At 37.8% G+C, this 18767-nt stretch overlaps 3 protein-coding genes across 4 annotated transcripts; all 3 read right to left on the reverse strand.

Annotated features, from left to right (window-relative positions):
* Window positions 1–3942: 3942 nt before the first annotated feature.
* Window positions 3943–5497, reverse strand: LOC6563721 (uricase). Its single transcript, XM_001990131.2, has 2 exons — window positions 4959–5497; window positions 3943–4541 (listed from the first exon to the last, which is right to left on the reverse strand). The coding sequence occupies exons 1-2, from the start codon at window positions 5467–5469 to the stop codon at window positions 4069–4071; spliced, it is 984 nt and encodes a 327-aa protein (XP_001990167.1). The 5' UTR covers window positions 5470–5497; the 3' UTR covers window positions 3943–4068.
* An 816-nt stretch (window positions 5498–6313) lies between these two features.
* On the reverse strand, window positions 6314–7768 carry LOC6563033 (uricase). The gene is made up of 2 exons (XM_001990130.2): window positions 7248–7768; window positions 6314–7088 (listed from the first exon to the last, which is right to left on the reverse strand). Exons 1-2 carry the CDS (start codon window positions 7735–7737, stop codon window positions 6604–6606), a joined length of 975 nt encoding a protein of 324 aa, XP_001990166.1. The 5' UTR covers window positions 7738–7768; the 3' UTR covers window positions 6314–6603.
* Window positions 7769–11972: 4204 nt separating this feature from the next.
* On the reverse strand, window positions 11973–18203 carry LOC6563032 (venom allergen 5). Of its 2 annotated transcripts, XM_032737138.1 has the most exons (5): window positions 17757–18203; window positions 13777–13977; window positions 13223–13481; window positions 12997–13143; window positions 11973–12836 (listed from the first exon to the last, which is right to left on the reverse strand). In XM_032737138.1, exons 1-5 carry the CDS (start codon window positions 17845–17847, stop codon window positions 12644–12646), a joined length of 891 nt encoding a protein of 296 aa, XP_032593029.1. In that variant the 5' UTR covers window positions 17848–18203; the 3' UTR covers window positions 11973–12643. The 2 variants fall into 2 exon arrangements, with proteins under 2 accessions (XP_032593029.1, XP_001990165.2); XM_001990129.2 differs by having other exon boundaries at window positions 11973–13143.
* Between the last annotated feature and the right edge of the window lie 564 nt (window positions 18204–18767).

Raw genomic sequence — 18767 nt, forward strand, 5'->3', positions numbered from 1 at the left:
TACATTTGCTTATTAAGAAATGAGCCAACGAAAAGAATTGTATGTTTTATGATTTTTTGACTCTTTAATCGTTTTGAAATTTGACAACGGTCTGCGCTGGAATTAATATATTTATGAAGTTATTCCAGACATTTAAGTATAAATAATATTGTCAACATTTGGCATGCCAAAGTGAGGCTTTTATTGGTCACAATTTGCATGCGCCACTCGCTTTTCTTTTATTGAATTTTAAGCAGCTGCCGTTCAAAGTGACAACAATTGTTGTGAGCGGGATTGTTAGAGGGGGAAGCAGCCACCGACAGTGTATGTGTGTATGTGTGTGTTGGGGTGGCAGGAGGGGATTTAAGGTGTGGGGTACTTGTGTGTGCGGCAGCTGCACGAAATGATTGCAATATAAAAATTTGCACAGCAAATTGAGAAATAATGCAAATATTAAAAGCAATAAAGTTGCTCTTAGCATCAAATTGAACATACTGCCTTATGTCTGTGCATTTGTATATGTATATGTTGCAAAATTATTTATTTTTGTTAACATATTGTCTAAATTGACAAGTCCATCAAAGGCTCACAAAATTAGACAATTCAAAATATCAGCAATGGCCGGAAGGGTATGCGGATGGCAGCAATTAGCATATGGACGAGGGTGGGTGCGGCTGCTGGAGCATCCGTTATGGCGCCGTTTTAAATTAATTACGCTCTCATGCATCAGCAACAACAATAACAACAATAAGAACACACTTGCGTCAGTTTACCACACACACACACACACAAATACACACAGCTACACACACACTCTTAATGAGTGCCACAAAAGTTTTGGTTTGCCTGGGCCTGAATTGTTTTGGCCGTTGTTGCTGCAATGACAACATCCGCTGCAGACTTGCTGCTGCAAAATCACATAGGCAACTAAAACAACAACAGACTTGAGCATCGGAAAGGGTTTTTGGCATCTCAAGCGAAAATCTATTATTTACGGCTGTGTTAGCTTCGAAATTTAATAGCTAGGTTTGCCCAATAAACAAACAGCATCAAAATTATATTAACACTAATAAATAATTCACATTTACTAAAGTCAACTATGAGTAAGCTTCCCCATTATTAAGGCAAATTTATGAAACTTGTTGTTGTGGTCATCTCGGACCAAATTTCGAAGCAAATTAATTACGAGAAATATTCACATTTACATTTAAGTTCAAATGTAGAGCGAGCAATGACAATCAACAAATGCGTAATTGAAATTCTTCATCGACTTATTGCGACATTTTCATGTATTTTGTAAGCCATGAATCCATTATTAGCCTACCTGGAATTTAACTTAGCCTTAGCACTTGCACTATCAACATTTGATGTTTTCATTTTAATTGGGTTTTCTTGAACATGTCAAGTGAAATCGAAGACTTAATATAGACAGTCGATAGAATTTTGCAGAGTTTTAGCTGAAGGAAAAATGTTGTAATTTGTACAAATTGTTGAATACTTGCAACTTCGTCCGAGTATGCATTTATCCATGAGGCAAGACTCTAGATATAATGATTTTTTTAATGAAAATTTATAAGTAAGTCATGTATTCGGCTTGGTTGGTTGATTTTCTCACCTTTGAGCTAGTCCATTCCGGAAAAGACATCAACTGACTGATTAGCAAGAGACACAGTTGAATGGGACACAAAAATCCAAACCAAGCTGATAAACGCACGACAAATGTGAATACGTGCTGCGATTGTTGATGATGAATTCGAAATGGAGATAACAGAGTCGGGAGCGAGGAGGGTAAATGGATTGTGGCTGACAAAAACGGACTAATCTGCAGATAGTAGAATTTCTGCGGTTGGCCTCTGATTAAATACAATAAAAGTGTTGATTGCTTTGCTGATTGGCTTACACTGCCAGTGAACACAAATGATGTAAATTTGACGTATGTATGTGTACATACTATATACACATTTTACACAATCAAGTCAAATGACTCAAACTAGCAATGGGTCAGGTGGCTAACACCACGCCAGCAGTATTACCATTTTGCCAAGGGTTGCTTTTTTGCCTATTGTGCAATTTTCTGGGTCATGATGTTGACTTTTTAAATTTACTGCCCATTTTTGCTTTTGTGGCTGTAGAGTTGGGTTTCATGTTCGTTTAACGATAGATCGAAGCAAAAATGTGAGCGGTACATTTGCATTTTTACACTTATGATTTAGGAGCGACCCAAGACTTACATTCCAAGCATTTTTCAAAGCAGACCACTTCAAGATTTATGTAGAATTTGAAAACGGTCAACTTGGTTTCAATTTGCTTATGTGATGTGCATTCCCCTAAGATGCTGTTATCCACTAGACTTGGATGATGCCAGAAAGAAATATAAATTTATTTAGTTGTCAGTCAACATATTTGTTGGTCTTATGTGAGGACTTAAGAGCTACATAATACTTTAATTTACCTGTTACTTTTTAGTCGTGGACTTAACTTTAATTTATTTGCAGCAAGTATATAGCAGCTATTATGAAATCATTAAACCATAGCTTGGAATTCGCCCACTTTTTCTGGTTTATTTTCGTTTAATCGCCTTCATAAAGATATCCATATAAAACAATGTACTTTGAAGCTGCCTGAATAATCCAACTTTCTTCGGTAGAAAAACAACGAATGATATAATATTTAATATTTAATAATCTTGTGTGCAATAGAGTAAATATTATTTCCTGTAATATTAACGAGAATCGTTGTTGAATGTGTCTTAAAGCGAAGCCGCTTGTTTATTCTGACTGGAGACTAATGAAAATCGGGGCATTTAAGGTAGTCAAATTCTGCGAACTGTTTACAAAAATAAAACCCAAGCCAAAACGGTGAGAGAAGCACATAAATAAAAGAGCATCGTTTTTAACTCCACTATAATGCTTGATCTGTGGAACTTTTGATATTTCGGTTTTGATTTCGCTGATGGCTGCTGCGAAAAGGGCTGCGGGAGAAAGGGGGTGATTCTGTGAAAGAGCGCTTGGTTTTGGTTATTCTCGGCATATACTGCCCTTCGTTTTTCATTTCACGGCCACCAGCGCTGTTGGCATGCAAAACTGCGTCTATAGCTGCATAAGGGACCCAAGCCCCAAATAACACTCGTAAAATGATTTTTCGGTTTGAGTTTGCTATGGCCCAGTTACCCCCTCAACCCAACTCCCGCCACCAACACCCACTCCCAACGGCCTTCTTCTGCCTGCTGACTCAATCGAATGCTGGGCATTCATGATTTTTCATTTCATTTTCGCTTATTGCTTACAGTTTTCGTTTTGTGGCTGGGTTTCCTATTTCTAATTTTGTGTGAGAGGATTTCTCTTTCACAACAATATATGTGTGTAGTTCTGCATGTGTGTGTGTGTTTGAGTGTGGTTGCTCTGTGTGCGATATCTTTGCATGCGAGTTAAATAAAAGCTTAACTAAAATTGAAAAACTTTTTCAATATGTACTTTTTCTTGAATTGCGCATCTGCACATTCAAATACATATAAAAGCGTATATGGATCTTTATTGTTTCATTGCAAATGCTTTTTATGCAAAATAACTGCATATGCAAATTGATTGGCTCTTATGATTTCCCAAAGCAGAACACAGAAGCTTCTCATTGTAACATAAACATCCTCACAAGATTGGTAAAGAAATTGTTTTGCATTCGTAAGATAAATAAGGATATCAAATGCTAATTATTTCACTCATACCTAAGCTCTTTTCATTATAAAATTGAAGAACAAACGCGTGTCTTCTTTTTATATACGAGTTGAGACCATTCTGCAGCCAGCCTCAACTGTCGTAAAATGTACCCTTCAGCGTAATATTGATAAGGAAAGGTGCCCCATAAAATCACTACAGAATGTAGTGAAATTCGTCCCGAAACTATTAACGATATTGAATACATTTTAATGTAGAGCAGCTGATAGCATTATTCATGATACTCAAGAGATTTGGGTATTTAAATTGTATTTATTTTTTGTTATGGATATTGGTCTATTTGAACACGCTTAAATCTTCTTTCAGTAAGTGAATTGATCTTTAAATCTTACATTTTATTCAACGGATTTCAGCTGATTTAGAGATTCTTTCGCGACAACTCAGCGTAGACGCTGCTATGTGGTTTCTCGACTGGCATGAAGACCTCATTATTATCACCGGGCGCCACCTGCTGGAAGGGTTTCGTGTCGAAAGTGAAGTAGTGCATGTTGGTCAATGTAATTGATATAACGGCTATTTGTGGCACAGCATCAAGCGCATCCTTCGCACTCAGATACGCGGTATTCTGCGTACAGGGCGAGGATACGCCCACATTTGGATCACCGGCAAAGTTCTTCAACAAAGCATCGCGTACAGTCTGCCAGGCCTTCAGAAAGTCGACTGACTTCGTGCAAGAATACTCCCAGGTGCCTTCGGCAATCACGCTGAACACACGATCAAATTGATCTGGCGTCGTGCGATATACATCGTCAACGAAGTTCACAAACGACGATTTTGTGGTCTTCAGCACGCGAAGCTTCTTAATACCGCTAATAACTGTTTGCTTAGGATCTGAAAATAAATATAGTTTGGTTGGATTTTTGTATAAATTATTTTTAAAAAATGCATGTAATTATATTTAACAAATTTAAAATTTTTAAATTATTGCCACAATATTGAATGCAATATCCATTGCTCAATTGCACTTTGGGAAATATTTTTTGATCTCGTTAGATTTTATTTGATTTTATCAAATGTTCTTAACAAATAAAACAAAAAGCACACATTTTGTCCGGCTTTTTACTTATTTTTTTAACATCTTTGATTTTGCGTAGAAATTTCTATTTTGTGTTGTGGATAGCCTTGGGCAGTTGAAAAATGTTTTGTCATTAAAAACTCAAATAGTCGTGAATAAAAACAGTTAAAGCAGCTAAAATATTGGCAGTCTGAAGTGCTCTATATATATTCAAAGCTAAATGGTATACTTACCATTACGTCTCACAATAATATCGCAGAAATGCACAGCAGTGGGCGCAAAGACAAAGGCGTGATTGTGCGGCTGAGATTGTTGTCCTTTACCAGTGTCCTCTGAATCCCCTTGTCGTATGCGTTGCCAAGGATAAGCCTCCACACGGACATGAGCCTCATATACATGCGCATATGTGGCCAAGAAGTGATTGCCAACAAGAAGAGCAAATTTCTCGGGACCTTCGATGCCATATTTTTTAGCAAGCAGGTAAACGACGTTTTTCATCGCATCGGAGTCGACCACATCCGAGTTGATGCCCAATACGTACTCCTTGTTGGTGGTGAGCTTGAGATGTGTGCCCACTTCCAGCTCCTGAATGGTGTGTACTGGTCCATTGCGATCCACATGCAACAGCTTCACCGCATCCTTGCCGTAGCCTTTGTTGGTTATATTGTAAGGGCACTGAACCTCCTTATCCACGGGAGTGGACACATTTAGATTGGTGAACTTTTGTAGCGGCTTTGGGAACATACTGATTCGGGTGCTATTCACTTACTATTCTCAAAAATGTTAGGTTGGGCTTTTATAGTCGTAATCTACAACTGATTACCAAAGAGCCAGAATTTGACTGCTGCCATTAAAATGTATTGCCCTCTTCTCTCTAGATAACAGTTAACATTTATTACATTTAAATCTTTAATATATTTTGTTCTTCATTCATTTTTTAACAATTCGACGTATCTTGTTGTTTATTTACTGTTAATCTTCTAATTACTATCATAAAGACAGACATAACTTTCTTCTAGTTTCATTATTTTAAAAACTTACTCATTGGGCAGATTATCTAATTTATTATCTGCCTTATACTGATAAGGTGCTCAAAAATTTTAAGAATAAGTTTTGTCACCTGACCTTAACAAAACCCGTAAGAAGTAACTTACTGAATTGGATGTCGGTGAACATGATAACATCTTGCTGTTGCAGATTGACATAGAAACTTATCTTGCTTACGTAGGGTAAGATAAATATTTGATCTTCTCAATCAATAAAAATTTAAGAAGAAAAATGGCTTATCTTAACCATGTAGCTGCAAAATACACATTCCACATATGTATATCAGAACTCATATGCCAAACCCACAACTTAAAATTTCGCTCTGATGCCAACAATATGATCTATTGTTCAGATCCGGCCGACCACGGAAAAAGACTAATATATTCCAAGTCAATCAAGATTAAAACTGAGGCCAAGTTCACATAGAAACAGACAGGCACGGCTTTATCGACTCATCTAAATTCTGGTCAAATAGAGTTATGGGATATATAATTCACTCATAATGGTATAAAAATATAAATAGGAATGCCATCGTATAATATCTATAAAAGCAAATGAAAATCTTTTTATTATTATCGTAGTTTAGAATAATCTTCTAATCTCCTGCTATATGAAATGTTTTTAGCTACATAAATATACTTGTTAATGAAAGACCATTAAATGCATATATTTATATTATCTAGCTTATGCATAGTATAGTAGAAGGTAGATAGTAATGGATGTGGACTTTTTTTAATTTATATCGAAGTTTGTTTTTTTTGTATGCCGTAGTCTTCTTCGAGCAATTAAGTGGTTTTACCAAAAATCTTCTTTCAACAAAGTTGAGCTGATTTAGAGGTGACTCTTGAGATCCTTACGCCCCAACACAGCATGAATGGTTCCGTGTGGTTTGTCGGTTGGTATGAAGACCTCGTTATTTTCACCGGGGGCTACTTGTTGAAAGGGTTTTGTGTCGAATGTGAAGTAGTGCTTATTGGGCATCGTCATTGTGATGACGGCCACTTGTGGCACCACATCGAGCACATCTTTCTCACTCAGGTACAGGGTGTTCTGTACAGAAGGTGAGTAGATGCCCACATTTGGATCTCCGGCAAAGTTCTTCAGTATAATGTCCTTCACAGTCTGCCAGACACTTAGAAAATCAACTGACTTCGTACAGGAATATTCCCAAGCACATTCAACAACCGTGCTGAAAATGCGATCACTTTGATCTGCCAGCGAGCGATATTCGTCGTCAACAAAATTCACAAACGACGATTGGGTGGTCTTCAGAACGCGCAGTCCCCGAATGCCACTGATCACTGTTTGCTTGGGAGCTAAAAATATATAAATATATAAATATTTATTGCAAAAGATATTAAAATGTTGTAGTGAAGTTTGTAACGCAATGATGGAATCGTTTTCGCTAATATTAGCTATAATTATGCTCCTCACGCGTTGACATTACCAAATCAAATTTAGAATTTAGTGCTTACCTTGACGCCTCACAATCACATCGCAGTAGTGCTCAGCAGTGGGTGAAAAGAGAAAGGCGTGATTGTGCGGCTGAGATTGTTGATTCTTCTGGTGTATGCGTTGCCAAGGATAAGCCTCTACGTGCACATGAGCCTCCTCTACATGGGCATATTTGCTCAAGAAGTGGTTGCCCACAATCAAAGCAAATTTCTCGGGACTCTCGACGCCATATTTCTTGGCAAGCAAATAAACGGTATTTTTTTGAGAATCGGTGGCCACCACATCTGAGTTAACGCCCAGCACGTAGTCCTTGTTGCTGTTGAGCTTGAGGTGTGTGCCCACTTCCAGCTCCTGAATGGTGTGCACTGGTCCCCTGCGATTCACATGCAACACCTTGACTGCATCCTTGCCGTAGCTTTTGCTGACTATCTCATAGGGGCTCTGTTGCTCATGACTGAAGGCAGTGGGAGCATTCAGCTTAGTGTAATTTTGTAGCGGACTTGGAAACATTTTGATGCAAAAGCTATTCGCTCACTATTCTCAAAATGGCGAAATTGAGCTTTTATACTATTTCATCTAGAACTGATTATCAAAGAACTAGAAATTGCTGTCTGTTGTCGTTAAAATTTATGGCCGTCTTCCTCACTTATACAAATTCATTTTATCTTGGCATCTATTAAAATCATTTATTTTATTTTTCTCTTGAAGCATTTTGAGTATTGCATTTAAAAGAAACACTATCTTTTTGTTTACTTATTGTTAGTCTTCTTATTACTATCATTAAGATACACATCATTTTCTTGCAGTTCCACTATTTTAAAAGGCTGCACAAAAAGTTACTCATTGGGCATATTATCTAATTTATTATCTGACTTATACTGATAAGATGCTTTTATCTGTTAAGTCTTTGTTATGTCACCTTGAAAAGAACAGTTAACACACTGAAAAGACTTTCAATTTTCATAATTATTTCTTATATATTATTGCTATATTGCCAGTTATTATCTATTTTTGCCATTGATATATATCAGAAATCCATAATAAGTGCTACTTATGGACAATTTAAATATTTGATATCCACAACAATAATAAAAATATATAAATATTAAGATATAATTCTTAACAATATGGTTAATATATTTAATTTTGGAAGGTATTCAGTTCTGACAATGCTATCCTGAAATGGTACAAATATCTTAGGCATAAATATTTCCGCGTGAAAGTATGCAACATTCTTGTTTTGAATGACTGAAAGTATGCAAAGCTTATTGGAATACTTTAAATAGGGATACTGAATGGAGTCATATAGTGCTAGACTCTTTTAAGAATATATACATATACAAATATATATATATACATCCTCAGCAAACGACCAGAAAAGGACGTTTAAAATGGAGTGTTTTTATGTGGCACAGAGTAAATATATGTGCCAGAGACTGTGCAACCACATGGAAATTTTACATTGAAATACTCAACTTAAAAACACTCCTTGAAAACTAAATGTAAACATAGCAAACTTTTGAAAAGAGAAGAAAAGTAAATGGCTAAGGAGCTTAACTTTTTATTTATTTAAGGTCAGTCGACACAAAAAACTACAAAATGTAAAAAAATATATTAAATTAAATTGAAAATAAAATTTAAATGAAAAATATAGGAAATATCTGGAAGATATCTTAAAAATGTATTTAAAAATTTATAAGTAACTTTACTTTGGGCATGTTATGGATGAGAAGACATACTATTTTTGCGCTTTAAGCGCGGCATAATAAAAAGAATCCGAAGAAAAAGAAATCAATTTAAGCAAGGGAAAATATTACGCTGAAATTCATAAGTCCGGTTAATGTGGGCCAACGGTTTTACAGTCCTTTTGTCTTGGGATACTTTCGCAAGTTGGCAATTCGAGGCACAATTGTGGCTGCTTAATTACGCAAGGCTATTTAATTTTATTTTTCTTTCTGAGCCGAACAGAGCCGAAAACTCTTTCTTCTCAAATATGTCATTTCCATGGAGCTGACAGCTGCGACAAATTAACATTTGTATTAAAAAAGAAAAGTATTTCCATTTTCCATTTGCCACACTGCACACATTGTACAATTGCAGGCGCGTGAGTTTCGCATAAGATTGAGTATTATTATTCCCATTACACAATTTCCCATTCTGATATAAAACTTCTACTGGGTGTGACAGTAAGCGACACTTTGTCCGACACAGTGCATGTCATAATTTAATGTATGGCGAATGGCGAATGTATAAATAAAAGTTATCCTCTGCCCAAGAAGAACGCTGGCAGTTAATTTCACGCTGCCAGCCTCTGTGACTGCTTAAGATGATGAAGTGCATTCAGCTTGGGCAAAACAAACAGTTACACTCACATCCATTGACAATTGAGCAAATATAACAACAAAGTTTTTTTTTTAATGCCATTTTAAAATAATAGCGGTGTCATTGGTGTTTCGAGCTTTTCACGGCTGATTTTTGGGGAAAAACTTAAATTTTGAAGAATGAAAATTACTGTTGCTTGAATGAATGGAAATGTTAAATTGCTCAAATAGGAGGGCCAGTGCGATATATAGAAAAAGTGGTCCGTAGGGCTTGTTGGCACTGAGATAATTCAGAAAAGTTATTACTTATTGTTTACTTACGGATTATTATTATTATTATTGGGGAAGCTGCACCGCGACCTATTTGGTCTATTGTGCCCCCTTTTGAGCTTATAGCTCTTCCATCAGCCCCAACTCCCGCACGAACGTGAGGATATTTGTTGTGTTGAGGTCTTCTATATCTTTGCAATTCAAAACATGCGCCCCTCAGATGCTGCTGCTTCTTCTTCTAGTTAAGGCGACACATTCTGCCAGGATGTGCATCGAAGATTCCTCCTCTCTTTCACAAAACCTGCACAGATCGCTACTATATATACCCAATTTTGTTAGGTGACTCCTTAGTCTACAGTGTCCAGTCAATAGACCGGTAAGTATCCTAAGGCTGTTCTTTCCCATGGTTATAATCTGTTCAGTATACGGATACTTGATGTCGACAAATAGAGCAAGAAATTGGACTGACTGAAATGGATTTAGTCTACTCCTAAGAAGTGAATTTATATGTGCAATGTTTCGAACGAGTGAGTTAGAGTATTGTTGAAGTTTATCGGGATGTTGGCTTGAAATTCAATTATGTATGTCCATTGAGGGTTTAATATGATGGTCCCTATGCAGAATTTCCTACTAAGTCTGATTATGAACTTTGTTAATGTGAGATTATGCGGACACTGCCAAGATGCCCTAAATACATATGTGAATATCCTTGTTTTAATAAGCCGGTCGATTTTCTTTTCAAGTTAACCTTTTGGAGCTTTAATGACTGGTCAAAAATTGGAGCTAAGTATTTATATGAGGGACATGAAGACGCACAATACAATACGAAAGACATAGGCGCCAATTGAGTTAGGTTGAGGCAAATGTCTCACAGAAGCCAAATGTCTTCTAGGTGGCTATTATCAAAAACGATTTAATTAAATAAGCAACTAATAGCCATATGGATGTCTCTTGACAGTACATTGTCGACTAAGAAGTCACCTAACTAAACTATGTGCAATGAATAGCGAACTCTGCGGATATTGTGATACGGAGTCCTCAAAGCACGTCCTAGCAGATTGTGTCACATTGGCCAGTAAAAGGGAAACATGTTTTAAGCTCCCGACATTCTCGTGGTGTTTATGGTAGACCTGTAGGCTCAGAAGGGGCCACAATATAGCTAAAAGGTTGCAGTGCATAAATCCCGCCAATAATAATAATAATTTGTGTGAGTCTTAAATTTACAAGGTACAACAACATAGAACAATATTCACATATACATTGCACAGGACTCTTCACCACACCACCGCTTACCCCCTTTAATGTGTTGTATGTTTTATAGCTGTCAAATGTTGCATGATAACGATATATGGTAGTTGACAGTATTGCTCGCCTATCTTAATTTCGTGTCACACATGAAATTGACACCCATTGTTTGTGTGCCTGAGTGCTTCAAATTTATAGCCATTTATGGGCCTGTGAGAGTTTAATAGCTCTGCCACATTTGTGAACAGCAACATACACTGATAAGCTGCACAATTACAAATAACAAAAGCGGAAAACAAAAACAAACGAATGCCAAATGGCCAAAAGTATTCGGAGATAACGTGTGGTTCTAAGCGCAACATTGATTGCCCCTCTGTGTGTACTTCATAAACATGCCACCAATGTGAGCAGCAGAAATACAAAAATGCTTGCTACTCTTGTGACCTTGAGTTGGGGGTTTGCAGCAAGCTGTGCTTGTGGCATAGGTAAATGCATTCAGGCACTCATGCATAGCAGCACGATATCCACTCTATTAGCTACACCTACTTGAACGCACTATTTGCCGTACAGCAGTACAGTACTACACTGGTACAAAGTACCAGTTATCGTGTTGCATGTACGCATCCACATTAATTGTTACTCAACTCCGGCACCATTATAATTTTCCGGCATTGTAGTTCTTATCAGTTACACTCTCTTATTGGCTCTCTTACTAACTGAATATTCAGCAAGTATTCAGCAGACGCCCTGGTATCTCTCTCTCTCTCTCTCTCTCTCCCCTCCTTGTCTCTCTCACTCACACATGCGCAGTGTGCAGTTGACGCTCTTATTGCGTTGCCTTTAATGTTTACACGATGTAAGTTGTGATTAGCCGCGAGTAGCTGATGTATTTTTCAACAAAATAACACATTTTCTTTTTATAAAAATCATCTTGCTGTTTTATTTGATCTGAACACAATCGTATAATTAATTTGATGTTAGGTGCAGATTATTTTTTTGGAATTCACAAATTTTTTAAGGTACAAACATTTGATACAAATATTCGGTAGTTGTTTGAATTAATGATAAATGTCCCAAATGATTCTATTGTAGAAAAAACAGTGAATCTTAAAAAATATAAATAATTTAAAAAATATGTAAAAGTATAATTTCGAAAATAGTTTTTATAATGCTAATATTTATGTTACAACATATGGCAATTTGTTTAAATGGGAATGTTTAAATAAGTAGGAGCCTATTATTTGCTATAAGATAGTAGTCATAGTAGGAGATAGTCTGGTTGTAGAAGGTATACTTTGAAACTCAGAATCGAAGATGGTTCTAATGACACTACATAGTAGTTATTACTGGGCGGTGAGCTAATACATTCTGCGGCATAGACATAGGGGGCATAGCAGTGAGAAGTGGGAAGGGGCAAGGGCAGAGGGGGTGACGTGTTATCTACACCTAACCGCGCCAAGTTAAAAGGCTCCAACCACGACTTGGCTTCGTTGAGCTGGCCGTGTCTGCACTATCCTGCTCAGGCTCCACCTGCTGCTGCTGCTGCTGCTGTTCTTGCTCGTCGCGATTGGAATTGGGTTCTATATAGGTGCGTAGTATGGTGTGCTTCTGTACGGATTTCTCGAACTGCGCCGCACTTGGACGATATGCCTCGAGCTTGTGCCTATACTTGCCGGAATGTTGCTGACTATTCTCCGTTGTGTAGGCCTGACTACCACCACGCGAGTTAGTGCCAAAGGAGTGGCCACCGGACGTGGACGACGCCTGTGATGCCTGTTGATTGAATTTAGAGTAGGAGGGGGAGGTGGAGGCAAATTGATTGTGAGGATTATTGTAATTTCGGTTTTTGTTTGAGTTGCTGTTGCTCTTGTTAATGTTGTTAGTCGGCTTGTTGTTGTTATTCTGGTTGCTGTTGCTGTAGCTAAACTCATACGTTTCAATTGTATTGCCGCCATAGACGCTATTGGGAGATGCACCGGGTGCGGCGCACAGACCCTGATAACGTGCCGAGGGTTTCATGCCATACGTGGAGCAAGAGGGTTTGCCCGCCTCATAGGGATTATAGCCGACAACGTTGCCACTGTGAAAGGGAACAACAAACAAACACAAAAATACAATTAATAATTGCACCAGTTAGTAAATGAATGATGTATGCTTACCCAGGTCCATAGTTGCACACGTAGAGCTTGTTGTATTTAATGTTATCCTTGTATTCGGCAAAGCCACAGCCCACCAAGCTGGTCTCACCCCAGACGAGCTGGGAGTAGTGGCCAGTTTTGGGGGACCAGGCATCGCCAAAGGAATACTTTTGTACCTCATTGAACCAGTTCTGGATGCGCGATGGAAAATCACCATCGTTAGCTTCCAGCGGTGCAGTGCTCCAAATAACGGCCAGATTTTGACCCATGGTAAAGCGATCTGTTTGTTAACATTAAAAAGATTTCATATAAGTATATCTTTGCCCAATAATATCATACAAATATGTGTTGCAGATGATATAAGCATGCTGGTTAGTATTAGTGTTTTATAGCGTTGTTCACCAAAACCAATGATCAGATGAAATGAAATACTTTACCATCGATTTGAACTGAAAACATGCAAACCACAAACCGCTGCCGGCTGTCATATTGTCGGCATTTCTTGTGCTATTTTGATTTTTGTGGGCGCAAAACATCACCGAATGGGGGCAACATAAAAATAAAGGGTTTCTTACTTATTGTGCGATGCGGATCGTGTCGGAACTGGCAATTGTCGGCCCATTGTTGGGCTCGGGCAGCCAGCTCATCGTCCCAGACTATCTCACGCATATTCTCGGCACCGGGTTGGCCCGGATACCGTCCGGTGGCCACAAGTTGCCTGAGGCGATTGTGTTCCTGCAAGATGATTGATCTCTCCTCGGTGCTGATGCCCGATGCTGAAATGATTAGGTCAAAATTAGCATAAAATATGTTAGAATATGTTGATGAGTCTTGGGGACATGCTATCATTTCTATTTTTGGTTTCTATATCCGAAACCAAAATGCTTAAAATATTAATTTTTTGTCTTTTGTTTCAGGCTATAATTTTGTAGCGACTTGGCTTAATGATGCTTTCTGTAAAAATTCAAAAATCCCATAGAAGCCGGTTTTATTTCTCAAATTCAAGTCTGCCTATTATTATAGGGGACATTTAATGGACTATCAAAATTAACATTTAGTTTAATAGTTTACATAAGTGCGTATATGGGCATATGTGCATTTTTGCATATACATTAAATTATATAGTGTATAGCCCATATAAAGTGTGCCAAATCTCTACAAACTTGTGTTATTTAAACATTTGTTTTTATTTTGTACTAAATTCAACCGGTTTGTGTTTGAAATAGAACACGAATTAAGGTAAAAGCAGAAAATGTTGAAGAAATAAAAGTCAAAAAAATAAAACGAATAAGCATTTAAAATCAAAGCGGCGCGTGCTGCTTAAAGGCGTCAATTAAAAAACCAACATTTGTCCATTAGCCACAATTTTGTTGTGCTTCTTTTCTTAGCCAGGTGAGTTTTAATTTTCGGCGCCTGACACCTGACTCATGATATATGGGTGTGAAGTGTGTCAGATAAATTGGCTTTGAGCAGCAGCCAGCTAAGCAATTTCAAGTAAATCATGTTTACGCTTAATCTTTTATTTATAAACTCAATCGAGCAATTGTTAAACTTGAAATAGTTCCACATAAAAGTGCCGCAGGGTGTTAAATGGGCCTGTGTGCGTGAGTCTCATTTATGTAGACTGTGTGTAGTTGGGAAAACCAAAAATGAAACTTCTGACGTTGGTCCTTGCAACCGCTTGGCGCTGGGCGTGTTTTATGCTTGATGCTGCCGCATTTCATTAAAATAATTACGAGTGCTTAATAATTTTTAATAATTATAATAATGGCTGACCGGCGATGGGAGCTGATTGCGCTCCGTGAGACGTGAGGGCATTTAAGTCTTCCTACTCCTAACTGCGGCCATGGCATCGCCGCTGCCGGTCAAGTGCAGCAATGTGCCACAGCCACAGCCGCAGACAAGTTGACGACGCGGCCAATAAGCAACAACAACGACAACAACAGCTACAAAACAAAGGAAATAAATTTACAGCTACGCTTTGCTGGCTTTGTTCGCACAAATATGGGTCTAGATGTCAATAGAGCTGCCCAAATTGCCACAGCTTCGACTTGGGCTGATGCTTTGGGGTTTAGTGAGTGTGTTTTTTGTTTTTGTCAAGGTTAGTGCGATAACTAAAAATAGCAGTGAGCGAGCGGCTTTTGCAGAACCCGTTGAGCTTCAAACTCAACCGCAGCTGTCAAATTAAAGACGTGTTAGTGTTATACACACACACACACATACACACACATTTATACACAAACAGAGAATATTTACATAAATATCAGTTGGCAGCATATTGACGGCGAACCGGTAAGCAAAAATCAACGCACAATAAGGCTACAAGTCAGTTTTGCATACATACATACATACATACGTGTGTATGTATGTATAGATTTTTGCCTGAGTCAATATGCATCAATCAATGCGATGCTTGAGTGCATTGTCGGGCGCTATGCAAATTGTTTGTGGACTACCTTCTCTGACAAATTGCACATAAAGCTGTCGATCAGTTTCCGCAACAAGCCAACGGCCATATTTACATATTCTTGGCGGTGCAATGAAAAAACAAAAATAAAATTAAGAAAAAACTCAAGACGATGATCAACACTGATAATGTTGACAACGAAACGTCAACAGCTTCCAATAAGTTTTTGTGCTGCCAAAACGAAAGACTTAAACAACAAACTTGAATAGCAACAACAGACAACGACGCTGGCCCAGACAGAGCGCAGCCAGCCAAATGCCAACAATATGTTAACAAGTGCTTAACTGCAGTTCGGGCCAGGCGTTGACTTCACCTTGAACATGGCGAGAGGGGCAGCAACGGGAAGTGACCAGCTCGCTGTTCAACTTGCCAACACACGTAGCACGTATGTCTGCTGCCTGAAGTTCACAGAATCAAAAAAAAAAAAAAAAGAAGAAAAGAAGAAAAAAAAAACAAAAGCAGAGACTCCTCTGACGCGTTTATCTGAAGTTAATTCGCATAGTTATGCTTTATGTTGGCCGCAACATGTTTTGTTTCCATTTATCATTTACTGATTATCACCCAGCTACCCTTGTTGACTGTTGTTCGTTCGTTGTTCGTTGTTCGTTGCTCGTTGTTTCGCTGCTCATCTACATATTTAATTACATTATTAGCACGGCAAGCTTTTGATTGATGCCGCAGCAAAACGTTTCAGCCGCAGACTCCATTTGTCAACGGCTGATGCTGCTGATGCTGCGATAGCCAACTGTAAATTGTCATTTATGATTGGAATCGATATCGTTTGATTTGTGATTTTCGTTTGTGTTTGGCATTGTTCGGCAACTCAATGTTGAACACCCAAGCGTAAAAGCAATCATTAATCAAAAACGTGCACACGCGCACTATAAAGCTCTCTTTTTATTTCTTTTATTATCACTAATTTCGTCAACAAACAAACAACTTGAATTGACTTTTGTGTTTTTCTGCGTGTGCAGAACACAAAGCATTCAATGTTGCTTAGTCAAGAGGCGTCTTGATCATTTCGCTGATCCACTTGGCATAACATACGCCCCAAGTCTCTGAATTCAATGTTTTTATAATTTGCTGATTGTTTTTCAAGCAGGTGTCTGATCTGCGACGCCTTTTAATTGGGTGACTTCCAGTTCTATTACTAAAGATAAATTACCTTCACGTGTGGAACAGTTCAATGAGCTTGTTGCTGCAAAATCATTTTTGCACATTTTCATAACTGTGTTATAATTTGTTATACTTATGTTCATAAATAATTACAAATAATTATTCGACTGACAAAAATGCTAATGGAATTAAGTATCTCAAATATATTGAGATTTTTTTTCTTTTTGTTAGCTGTAGAGTTGATTGGCCTTTGGACAACTGAGAGATTATGATTATCATTTGCGAGAAACAAACAGTATTGGCATATTTATGTAGTTTTCATTATATTTAAAATATTATATAAACTTGAAATTCGAACCGGTTCCATTAGTTTAGTGCTTCCCCAAAACAATTAATTATTCAATTTATGTAATGAGCTGCTGTGAAATCGTTTCAAAAGACAAGTTGCCGACCAAGCAAGCAGCAGACTTGATTTCAAAGAGTTTGACAAAGTTCTCGAGCACACCTCGCACTGAGTGTTTGTGTGTGTTTCGTACTTAAGACTATTGGCTGTGATTTTCACTAAACGCTAACTAAACAATACATTGTGCTTGCAAATATTTACCAACATCTACGAATACAGTCGACAATCTCATAAACGCCTTTTTTGTTCATTCATTCATAAAACAAATTACAAAAACGTGCCTGAAATCTGCTTAGAGCAACAACAGAACATAATAGAAGAATTAAAATAGGAAAAAAAAAAAAAAATTAAACTGCTTTAAACGCGTAAATGTGACCAAAAATATGTGCATTATTCTGTCGCAATCTATTTAAGCATGCCACACAGGAAATTCCTGCTTCTATTTGATTTTGATTAGGTTTTTTTAATGCCCCAAATCAGGCGTTGAGCATACAAATTGATTGAAGTCAAGTCGGAAATTAGGGTTGGTCAAGTGGGTATATTTTATGTTTCAGTATTATTCAACCTACCGATTAGCTTTCCATGGCAGGCGAATGCCACTCCACTGGAGATCAAAATGAGGGCCAGAGGAAATAACGCACTTTGCTGCATCTTCATCATAATTAATCTTATTTTCTTTTTTTTTAGTTAAATTTGTTAAAAAAATGTGTAAAATTGAATCACTTTCGTGTTGAATTGCACTTAATTGAACACTTTTATACTTTGATTTAAATATAAGCTTTTCATGAACAACAGACAGTCTTATATTTAATGCACTTTAGATTTAATTTTAATTTATATATTGAATTTTGTTTGCCGCGCTGTAAGCGAATCACAAGTTTTCGTAGCGGGAAATGTGGGGAATGATGGCTTTCAAAAATTTTTGTCCAAATACCGAAAAAAAGCGTCACGAAATTTGCCGACGACTCCAACTCCACTCTCGTGCGTGCAGCTAGACTTGAAGGCGTCGTCTGTTTGATTGGACGCTGTCCGACGCTTACGTTTATATACCAACACATCGACTGCGTCGGCGACAGCAGCCGCTGCGCGCGAGCAGTGGCAGAGCAACGGCAACAACAGATAACAGAGCCGCAAAGAAGCTCACGATCAACCTGTCGCCGGCGCTCAGGCGAGAGCGAACAGATGCGTCGACTGCGCAGTCAGGTGTCAGCTGCTTGTGCCAACTATTTGCATGTGAATTTTGTATTAATTCAAACGTGAAAGGATATCCAATCAAAAATATATATTTACATATATTTTTTATTATCTAAAGACAAGTCTTCAACTTTCTTACACATGTTTTTATTGTTTTTTGAATTGATCACGTTGAGCACAGCGGCGATCAAAACATAAGCTTAACATGCGCTGACTGTTAAGTCCAGCAACATGCTGTTAACATAAAATGTTGCAAACGAAATAATGTTGCTGGCCTCTTTGGCAACTTGGCAAGCGTCGAACTAAAAAACGATGAAAGCTACAAAAATTGTAAAAAGCCTGTATATATTTCTTAGTATGGTATATAAAAAAAATTATATAAAAAA

Source organism: Drosophila grimshawi, unplaced genomic scaffold (assembly GCF_018153295.1).
Source record: "Drosophila grimshawi isolate 15287-2541.00 unplaced genomic scaffold, ASM1815329v1 contig_311, whole genome shotgun sequence".
Taxonomy (NCBI): Eukaryota; Metazoa; Arthropoda; class Insecta; order Diptera; family Drosophilidae; genus Drosophila; species Drosophila grimshawi.